We start from the raw sequence: 11,315 nt of genomic DNA on the forward strand, positions 1-11,315 counted from the left end.
ATGGCGATAGGAGCTGTGGAAAAATACCGTACACTGACACACACAGACACACCGGGGAAGCGGAGCGGACCGATTGAAGATAAACCGCTCCGCTTGGGCATTCCAAAGACAGCAGACGAGGCGGCGAGTACTGTCACATTACTGTCCGTTCCTAGAGATTTCTTTTGGGATTACGAAAAAGGGGGAGAAAACTGATCCCATCGCGGCTTCCTTGCACTTTCACACATCCGAGCTACCTATCCGAAATGGCCACCTTTCCACCGGAGCCGTCCGGAGGTCACTACTACGAACTGACCAGCTCGTGGCCAACCCTTCACCGAAGCAGCTGTGCGCTTGTGTGGTGAGAGGTCGTCGAATGTTCCGCTTTCAAGACAACCGATCGCGACGAAAATCCGCACCAAACTGGCCACTGAGCGGTTCCGACGAATGCGCTCGCGTTTGTCGCTTCGGCCACCAGTGGTGAGTTACCTTGGCAACCGTGGTGAGAAAGCCGAATCGTGCGCCATGCGTTCCGCGGGCACCGGTGGCCGCCGGCCGCGAGGAAGTGGGTCTGGAGCGTGAGAAAGTGAGAGTTTGTTTACCATCTGCTGGCCAGGCCAGAGGTGGCGTTCGGGCCAGCTTCGGTACCGGCGACGGTGCTCTGCCTGCGATATGGCGTCTGTTTTGTTTGCTCACCACACTGTGCCCCATCTATCTTCCGAACACGACGGACGGCGGAAACGGGCGCGAGAGATTGCGCGCGCACAAGCAAACACGTCCGAATCCGTTCTATCTCTTTCCCACCACCCCAACGGCTTCACGTGCACCCGGCTTGTGTGTGTGTGTATGGTGTGACGCGTGTGCCAAAGTTTGCCTTTCTGGATCCGCGCGAACGTGACGTACCGAAGCGAACCGCACGGCACGTTCCAAAGACCGGCAGGACGCGCGATTGGTCTTATCAATGATAGGCTCTCCGATGACATCCGGACGTGGAACTAGGTGCTTGGTGCACACACACTCTCTCTCTCTCTTGCCTCCACTCTCCAAGCGCCATTAATACGGCAATCGCGAAAGTGCTTCAGTTGACCAACGGTGACGAGAAACAATTATCTTTCGATCGAAGTTTTCGTCCTTCATCGTCCCAGTTAATCGTGCGCTTGTCCGCGCCTCGGTCGGGCAGCTATTTTCGGGATCTAACTTTATAATTGTGCAACTCAATAAACCCTCGTTAGCCTGGCGGATAATTAAATGCAGGCGGCAACCGTTTTGGAAGTGGAAACAAAAACTTTCATTTGCAACCTTATCACCATTTACGTTGCCAACCATACTTTATAAACTACAACACGCCCAAACTCTTTACCAATTTTCGTTCGCCCATACTTGTCGACTAAATAAATGACCATCCATTGGCGCCCGAACGGTGACGTCTTCATTGCACACATGACGTCACAGTTGGGGCAATTGGGTTACGGTCTATTTACGGGGACCGCGGGAAGCGTTATGTATCATCACCACCACCACCCGCCACCGTCAGGACACCGGCCCATCAAACTGGCGCCTCTCGCTAACGCTTCCTTCCTTCCTTCCTACATTTCGTGTCGCTCGTAAAATGGTACGTAAACTGATGGCGATGGCGTAATAAATTTATCACCACCAGCACACTTCCGGTGTCACGCCACACGACGGACGGGGCGCCTCCACCGCTCGCAACGCACGCAGCCACACGCCGCACACAGTCTCGGCAGTTGGCTCACGCTGAAGTGGATGTGACGCGAACGCGGAACAATGGATGCAATCTGTAACTTTATTTCGTTCCTTCCTCTTCAACTTATTTGTTTGGGTCAAACTGATTAATTTAATTCTCCAGTGCTTTGCATAATACATTCACATTGCTATTGTTTGGTTTCAAAGTCTGTTCTCGAACGAAACGAAATGAAAACTCTTATTACCCTATTCTTGTCCCGTTGCTGTTTGTTCTTTGTGTCCCTTGCCCGATTACGCTACTCTTCGGTCGGACAACATTACGACTCAAATCACTAAACTTAATTACAAGATTGGACCGAGCGCGTCAAGAAATAAAACAGGCCTCCATCGCTGGCAGAGCCAACGGTCCCACGGTCTCCGCCATTCCGAAGCCCCTTCCGTTGGCCGGTGACACAAATCACGTCCATTTTCGGTGCCATCCAATGCTGCCCGCTGACGACGCGATGGCGTAATGACTGAAAATCGTTCCCCGACGGTGGATGGTGGTGCTTCAGGTTGATTTTACGGATTGTCAGCGAAACGGGGCCCGACATAGGGCCCGGAATCAAACGCCCCTCGGTGGCCCTGAACCTATTCACGCCGTCGCCCGTTAGGAACGTTACGACGCGTAACGCCTCGGAAGGACCTCTCGCGCGCTCGGGGCTCGCGTTGGAGTGGGAGCCCACTCCAAGAACAATACCGACAGCGGACACCCTTAATGGCTACCCAATTCATTGGCGTACATTTTTCTAGCTCACCTCACCGGCACCCAACCGGAAGTGAAGGCGTGCTCTGTCGCCTATTCTTCCTCTTCGCCGATTATCCACCAGCTAGCGGTTATCGATTTTTGGTGTCCCTTGGGCCTTGGGGCAGCTGAACCGGACGGTGCTCCGCACCATCTTCCACCCCGTTCTATCGTAGTTTCTATGACGTCATTCGCTTCGCTTCGATATCGTAGTGTTTCTGGTATCACGAAGAAAATTAGCATTTCTGTAAGATGCAAGCCGGGGCGCCCGTGCCGGAAGGCAGGGCACATCGTCCTTTGACCTTTGCCCAGCAAACGAGGGATTGGCCTGTGGAAAACAAAACCGAAGCGGGACCTCAAGAGGCGATTGAGATCGACCGAGGGGCAACGACCAAGGAAGGCGCGTATGGCTTCGTATCGGTTAGTGAAAGGAGAAAATGATTACGCGACCGCATGGCATCAACGCGGCGCGATAAGTTTATAGTCCTTTTGGACCCTTTATTATGCAAGGCAATTTTCTATTGATTGAAGATTTCGCCAAACGATGGGCACGTTCGATTGGAATCATCTCCACACTCCTATAGTGAATCCTTCGATCCACGTTACTGCTCAATCCGTTCCAGAAAAGACTCTACAACTTCCGATTTCGATGGCGTCCAAATTTTTCCCGCTATCTTTCGGCCGCTCCCATGACAGCAGCCCTTGCGGCCACCGCGAAAAACAGTTGTTCGGTGTTTTCTCTCATCAAAAGTTGTGCCTAATAAACTTTTAATACAGGGTACAGCTCGATGCCATCACCCCTGCGCCTCCCCGGTCGGAAGCCCAGCCGGACACCTCGGTTCCGGATCGCCGAAAGGCTTCGACTTCGAAAGGACGCATCGCCGACCGGCCGCCATCACTTTCTCGACTAATTAACGTCTTGTTTATTCAACACCGGCAAACTGGTCGGCTTTTTCCGATTTTTTTTCTTTTTGACGGTGGCCCAGCTTGGCCCAAAGCTGGCGGGACTATTTCCGTACATTACTGTATAGCGAACCACGGAGCGTGGCCATTTTGTTTGCTTTTTGCGCGCCTGTTTCGCTTCGCCTAAGCACGGCTCTCGGATGTTCTGTGAATGCGCATCTCTTCCGTTCGTTCTTTGGTGTTTCCCTTCCAAATCCCGTCGGGTCCTTCAGGCGGTTCCGTGTTGCGGCAACGGCAACAACTTCTCGACCCGAACCTGCGGCTGGTTCCGTTTCTTTTTTCTGCTTTCGTCGAATTTGGTCCTAAGGGGCCTAATGAATTTATGGCTTAATTCATCGGGAGGCTATGCTGTGCCGGTGGCGTTAGTAAATTGTTTCACTTACCATTCGGCGCTGCTGGGCCAATATTTTGAATGCCCATGTACACGACGGTCGGTTGAAAGTGAAAGAAAATGTTTTTGAATCATTTGCTGGCAACGAACCCCGTGCTGGGGTTCGCTCTGGGGTGGCTTAGTTTGTTTTAGGAATCGTTTCATCGCCTGCGGCTCTTTGGGTAATTACGTACGTAATGGCAAAGGCACCGTTCATAAATACGAGCGCATGTTTATTATTATTTAAAAGAAATTGCAATTATTCGAATCGAATGGAACAAAAAATCAAAAAGTACTTCAATGACTCTATCAACCAAAATCCCCGTTATTCTTTATTGTAGAAAAAAAATCACAAGCCAACAAACCGCCCAACCCAATAAAATCCAAACCTGTCTTCGTTTTATTATGCTGCGACAAGGGATTCCCTCGTCGACTCGGGCCGCATAAAGTAGACACTGCGGCGGCCCAAGAATGAAACCCACACACAGGTCCCCCAACATCAACAGCTGACCGGCGGGATCCAACGAGACATACACATCTTCGATCGCGATCGTTCAAAGATCGAAGCTCCACCACCACCAACAGCAGGACGAGAGACGATCGCGAAGCCACGATCAGTTCGGCGCAGCATGCATTAAACCAGTTCCACGATCCAGCGGAACAGGTATCGCATCAGTCACTTGCCAAACTCAGACATTAGCTCCTCGCGCGTGTTCGCCTTGGCTCGCCGTTTGTTTGTCACTTGACCGGTGAATCCCGGTCCAAAGCCGCCACAAAATGAAGCACATTTACTGGCTGCTGGCGCTGCTGGTGACACACACCGTGGCTTACACGATACCTCCCGTGCAGTTCGAGTATTTAACGCCGCGTGGCTTTCGGGCCAGCATACCAAGTAAGTGACGGCCCTTATCTGGGGTCCACCGTGACCCTCCAGTGAACTTCTAAATACAATCGGAACTTCCCGGCGCAACGCAACAGACGCCGCCGGATTGCAGATGTTTGCGTTTCACGCACGCCTCAACAAACCGTTCGAGCACTTCGAGGAGGGCGAGTTCACCGACGACATTACGGCACCGGATCCGAACCACCCCGAGCAGTGGACGTTTGAGACCGCCAAACCTCCGCTTCCACACGGTACCATTATTTACTACTGGGTCTACGTGCAGTTCGAGAATGCCGGCTACTGGATGTCGGATGAGAAGCACACGGTCAGCAAACCCAAAGCGACGGTCGCACCACGGAGTACGTTACGGCCGACTGCCACGGTAAGAACAACGACGACGCAGCCAACGACCACCACCACCACCACCACGACGACGGCGGCCCCGTGCGGCCAAACTGTAACGACCATCAACGGCGGCCAACCGACCTGTGCCGGTAAGCTGATCTTCGAAGACACGTTCGAGCAGAACAGCTTCGGTACGAAATGGCAGCACGAAATACGCATTCCACTGGACACGGAGGTAAACGGTGGTCGATGCGATGCTTAATTTCCGGTCCAGAACCTTCCTTCTAACGGGTGCCTGTGGTTTGTGTATCTTTCAGGTAGCGGAGTTCGTGTCGTACCAGAAGCTCCCGGAAAACAGTTACATCGCGGGCGGTCGCCTTTTCATCGTCCCAACGCTGGCCACCGTCAGCGGAGATTACACCGACGAACGTGTCCGTACCGGCGAGCTGACATTGGAAGGGTAAGAACACGCAATGGCGGCCTTCACCGGTGAGCGTCAGCTCATTATTCTGTTCTCCGTTCCCGTTCCCGTTTCAGCTGCACATCACCGACCAACAACCCGTACGAGTGTCAACGCAAGGCGGAACGGGCCATCATCATACCACCCGTGGTGTCGGCTAAATTGAACACCAAAAACAACTTCCGCTTCCGGTACGGGCGCGTCGAAGTGCGTGCCAAGCTGCCGACGGGCGACTGGATTTTTCCACGTAAGGCCGAAGGCTTTTCAATCATCCTGGGTTCGTTCTGCATTTGGCGGCCATAATCGTTTCGGTTTCTTCGCAGAACTGTTACTGCAACCGTTCGAAAATTTCTACGGCTACGCCGACTTCGCTTCCGGCCAGATGTGGATAGCGCACATACTGGCCAACCGGATGCTGGTGATGGCGTCCGATGGAAAGCAGATCGATGGCCACCGGTTACGGGGCGGAGTGCTCATCACCAATACGGCCAACTTGCGGGCTGACTTTTTGCGTTCAAACGTAAACGAGGACCATTTCGGGGATCAGTTTCACGTGTACGGTCTCGTTTGGAGCTCGGAACAGATCGCGCTCACCATCGACGGGTTCCAGTATGGTACGATACGAGTTAACTTCCGGCAGCAGGGCCACCAGCGGAACCTTACGCAGGCCAATCTGTGGGATGCCACTCACGCGCTGGCACCGTTCGATCGGGAGTTTTATCTATCGCTCGGGGTCGGTGTTGGTGGCATCAAGGACTTTCCCGATCAGTCCCTGACGGGACCATCGAAACAACCGAAACCATGGAATAACACCAGCCCGAAGGCGGAGTACTTCTTCTACCAGAACCGCAACACGTGGTTCCGGACGTGGACGGCACCGGAACTGACGGTGGATTACGTGCGCGTGTATGCACTTTGATTATGATCGATATTGATTGAGAAACAAAACGAATTGTACATTCCAGTGTCTGAAATAGTTTTAAAGAACAAGGATTTGTTTTTGGTTGACACATTTCATTTATTTGGTTGCCTTAAAGAAAACAGAACTATATTACAACGCTTGTCTTCCTCGGCCGGTGGCATACGAAAGCGTCCATATAAGGATAGGAGACGTGCTGACGGGTTTTTAATAAATAGTTTAGCAAATAAAAACTGTGATCTTGCACTGGGCGTACTTTCGAGTTACGCGCCTCGCGAACGGCACGGCGGATTACTGACCGATTTGCGGTGCGCGGCAATATTTTACTGCAAAGGATAGACACCGTGCGCCAGAATTGTTAGTTTGCTGAATTTGACACAAAAACACACGCAATCCTTACTGCTATACGTTTATACACCGAACTCTAGTGTAACTATCTGGACATTTTACTGGACTCGTAGTTGTAAAACTTAAAGTTAATATGTGATTAAAAATAAAACCTTTTCTAAATGATATGTTCTAAAATGTAGTATGTCGTTGGGACGTCCACTTTTCGGATACGAAAACAACTTTGTGAGGATTAAAACGGGACGCGCGATGCGTCATTTTGCTATGGCCCCTGCTATGGCCAATCCAGGCGTTGAGGTAAATCAGCGCCCGAAGGAAAACAAAACTCTCAGAGTGCTGTTAACGCAAGGGCGAATCGGTGAAAACTAATTGTTTCTATTACCACTAATGATTGCCACAGTGTCCAACTATTTCTGCATTCGGTGTGGTGGTTCCATAACGCAAAATTACCGGCCAATCAATGTCCCCTACTTTAACGCCTAACAGTACCGACGAATCAATCATGTTTCGTAGGTACACAAAACTAAAACCCAGAAACTAACGAAATCTACGTAGATTCACAGATCGAATGTACAATGGCGGGTTCCCGGCTCCGGCCCCAACGCATGCCGTCCCTCTGCTCTTCGCCCCGTGTTCTCGGTCCTACTATGGCCATTTCTTAAAATGCAATGTACAAACAACGGAAACATAGTCTATATGCTACAATATTGATCGCTCATTCATCGATCCGAAAGTATGCTCTGACTGCCTACGATTGACGGCTGGTCGCGATCAGCTGCGACGAATCGAACAGCAAGTTCGACGGTATCGTAAACATTGTGTTGCCATCGACGGTGTTGATGATCGTGGCACGGGCACCACCCAGACTGGCCAGTGTGGTCACACCTCCGCCAGCGGTCGCCGTGAGCGTTTGTACAGTCGACGATTGGGTCTGAACCGTGTGCTGCTGCTGGGCGATACTGCTCGGGAGCGCGATTTGAAGGTGCTGCAGAATTTGTTTCCCGTTAATGTGCGCGGGAATGGTGAAAATTTGTTGCGGTTGCCCGGTCGCCTGCGGAATGGTGGTCACTGATGCGGTCGTCGGTTGTTGCTGGATGAGCTGCTGCATTTGCTGCGTCGCCTGGAACGTTGGCAGCTGGATGGTGGCCCCGTTGTTGGGTGTGTGCGTGATGGTGACCGGCAACGACTGCACAACCGTCGGCTGGCCTGTGGCGATCGACGTAATGGCAGCATTGTTCGGTAGCGGTTGGGATACTTTCACCTGAACCGGCTGCGTTACCGTGTTCACCGTGACGGGTGCCATCGCTTTGGATGCCGGCGCCTTAGTCGGTGTAGGGGGATCCTTTTTCACTGAAATCTGCACGGATGGAAGGTGCAAGAAAGCGTGCATAAGAACATGTGAAAGAACGTGGCAAACGCTTGTCAACTGCTCAGTTTTACCTTCAGCGGATCTTCTGCATGTTTCGCTTTGTGCTTCACATATTGGGTCTTCACAAAGAAGTCCATACTGCAGATGGAACACGTGAACGGCGCTGACTTCTGGTCCATGTGAGTTCTGTGAGGACAGTAGAAAATGTGAAACAAATGAACGTGCGAACGTGTAACGTGCGTGCTTTAATTGTGCTTCACTCACTTCTTGTGCTTGTTGAGGTTGTCCTTCCGGGAGAACAGCTTGTGGCACATATCGCAGTTGAACATCTTCTTCCCGGTGTGTGACACCATGTGGCGCAACAGATGCTCTTTGCGGCTAAAGCTCTTCAGACAGTCGGACGCTTCGCATTTGAACGGCCGCAACCCGATGTGCGACTTCAGGTGCTGCACCAAATGTTCCTTGCGGCCAAACACCTTATGGCAAACGTCGCACGTCGTGATGCTTACGTCGACCGAATCGAGCACCTGTTCCGCCTGATCCTGCTTGCCGGACATGGCCGAAATGGCAGTCATCTGCTGCGATGCCATAATTGACTGGGGAGTGCGGAAAGCGCTTTCCTCATCAGCACCCGCCGCCCCCTCGGTGCCACTGTCACTGTCGACCGAACTGGCATTCGACGTTCTCGTCTGCGTGTGACCTTTCGCGACCGTCACTTCCCGTATGGTTTGTGCCGTAGCGACCGTAGAGCGATTAACCTGTGCCGTTGGGGGCTTGCTGCTTCGAGGCAACGATGCCGTGGGTTGTGTTGCCTTCGCAGCGGTCGCGGGCGCCTGTCTTGGAGCGCTCGCTCGTGGTGCGGGGGCTGCGATTCCTTTACGCACCGGTGGCGCCGTAAAAACGCGATTAACCACTACTTTCCCGCTAGCACTTGCCGCAGGAGCGTAGCTTGTCGTCGAGATCGTTCTGGGTGGCTGCGAACGGTGCTGCTGTGGCTGCACCTGCATTTGCTGCTGTTGCTGGGCCTGTGGTGGGGCTGCCTGTGCCGTCAGGACAACGTTGGTCGGTTGCAGCACATTGGCATCGGGTTGCGTTTGAGGCGCCGGCGAAGGTTTGCCCATCAGTGTAACATAGTTGGCGCCTATCGTTTGGCCAGCCGCTGTTGTCGCCTGAAGCACGGTCGGCAATGGTTGCTGTGATGGTTGGTTTTGGTTTTGGACGATTGTCATCGTCGGTTGTAGCGATTGTCCCGTCGCAGTCAGCGTCGTCTGCATGCCGTACTGTGCCGGCATCGGTTGCGGAGTGATCGTAAGCTGCGGATTAATGTGTGCCGGTGCCAGCCGCAAAACACCGTCCGGGCCAGCCTCTACCTTCATCTGTACGAACTGCACGGCGGCATTCGCGGGAACGCTTGAGATCGTCCCCGTTCCGACGGATGGGTTCTCTCCTGACGTGTCATTTTTCACCACGATCGGCACCAGACACTTGTTGTTCCCGGTGGCCACCAGTTTGAGCTGACCCCCGTTCAGTGGCGTACTGGTAATGGGGCCGCCACCGGTGCTGGTGGCACACACTATCGAACCACTCGAAACGATCGGTGAGACTGCGGGGCTGCTGCCAAGGGGCAGTGTTGCCTTCGGTGGCGTTTGGTTCGCGGGTGGCTTAATAAACTGAATAATTCGCGGCTTCTTTACGGGAGTGGTTTCGGACTGAAAGGATAGCACAATGGTAAACTTAGTAACAACGCCTTCGAATCCGTTAGAACCTGTCCCATTACCGTGACTAGCTGCTGAGATTCTCGTTTCTGCGGTTTTCCAGTCGCGGCTTTGATTTTAATAAACTCGTCTACCTGCGTGAATGTCCTACGGGACGCAGAGTGAAAACATTAAACAGCGATCTCATTGGGGTCAGTATACGGCACTTACGTTTGTTGCGTCTGTTGCTCCAGCTTTTGGTTAACGATCGGTGTCGTCGGAACCAGCGTTCCGTTTTGCAGTTTGTAGTGGACGTTGTTCGCCTTGAGGGTCGTCTGTCCATCGAGCGTTATCGTGTACTGCGCAAGGGGATTCTGTTGCTGTGGATGATGCTGCTGCTGCTGCTGCTGCTGCTGCGGCTGCTGCTGGAGAACGAGCTGTGGTTGCGCAATAATGTGCTGCTGCTGTTGCTGTCCACCGGATAGCGTGGTCACTCGGTTTGATTCATCCGTCGTTATACCGACCGCCTGCATGATGCTGCTGAGAAAGTTGTTGCCCGGTGCCATGATGGTGGCCGTTGTCGGAATTGTTACGCTCGGCCCAACGTTGCTACTGCTGCTGACCACTACCGGCCCATTGGTCGTCACCTTCGGAAGGTTGTTGTTGATCACTATTTGAGTGCCCGGCTGCGCTTGGACGGTTTTCTGCCCAACCATAGACAGCTTCATCGGGACCGGCTTCGCTGCAGGGTTCGTCACCGGCAGGGAGGTCACGATTTGCGGGATGCTCGGAGGCGCACTGATAACGGGAGCCGGTTCCTTCGGCTTTTCATCCTTGATGTACACCTTGCCACCGTTCTTTAGCTTCGGGGAGTTTAGACAGCTCTCAAGCATGCTCTGTGCCCGCACGACCGCCTCCCGGAACTCGACCTGGGCCTCCACCTGCCGCAGGCACCCGTTGCAGACAGACTTTGGCAATCTATCCGATTCTTGTATCTACGGAGTGGATTGGTGGAGCAGAAAATAGAAAAAATAACGACAAATCTTAACGGAACCAAAGCGGAACCCCCAAGCTACTCACACTTATTCGCAGCGATTCGGAGATTTTGTTGTGGACCTTCTTTCTGCGGCCCTCGTCGGTGAAGATTCCCAGCCGCGCACCGCCGCTGCTCGCGCACAGGCGGCACAGGTCGGCAAAGTTTACGCACTTGTAGCCCGCCATTATTGGCCACCTTACCCCCCGCGACCGTGACACACACACACACACACACACGTCAAATGCACAAAACAAATAGCACGAGAGCTGCACGGTAAAGTTCCCGCTTTTTACACGCCGTCAGTTCCAAGCGGCCAAGCGAACCACCTCCTTCGGCGGTGTTGAGTGTGTTTGTTTAGCTTTCTATTGCTCTGCATCCAAATAGGCGGCGCGCTCCCGCCATCCGTCAGTCGAACGATCGACCGACCGACCGACCGACCAGCCACACAAAGTTTACTAAAC

General features: G+C 53.0%; 2 protein-coding genes across 2 annotated transcripts; one reads left to right on the plus strand and one right to left on the minus strand.

Moving 5' to 3' along the window:
* The first annotated feature begins 4,577 nt into the window (after window positions 1-4,577).
* Window positions 4,578-6,407, plus strand: LOC128277657 (beta-1,3-glucan-binding protein 1-like). Its single transcript, XM_053016150.1, has 5 exons — window positions 4,578-4,692; window positions 4,779-5,263; window positions 5,346-5,488; window positions 5,566-5,735; window positions 5,812-6,407. Exons 1-5 carry the CDS (start codon window positions 4,578-4,580, stop codon window positions 6,405-6,407), a joined length of 1,509 nt encoding a protein of 502 aa, XP_052872110.1.
* Window positions 6,408-7,503: 1,096 nt separating this feature from the next.
* LOC128266865 (transcription factor Sp4) lies at window positions 7,504-11,039 on the minus strand. Its single transcript, XM_053003655.1, has 6 exons — window positions 10,899-11,039; window positions 10,050-10,813; window positions 9,890-9,986; window positions 8,389-9,833; window positions 8,196-8,310; window positions 7,504-8,112 (listed from the first exon to the last, which is right to left on the minus strand). Exons 1-6 carry the CDS (start codon window positions 11,037-11,039, stop codon window positions 7,504-7,506), a joined length of 3,171 nt encoding a protein of 1,056 aa, XP_052859615.1.
* Window positions 11,040-11,315: the final 276 nt, after the last annotated feature.

This window comes from Anopheles cruzii, chromosome 2, assembly GCF_943734635.1.
Source record: "Anopheles cruzii chromosome 2, idAnoCruzAS_RS32_06, whole genome shotgun sequence".
Taxonomy (NCBI): Eukaryota; Metazoa; Arthropoda; class Insecta; order Diptera; family Culicidae; genus Anopheles; species Anopheles cruzii.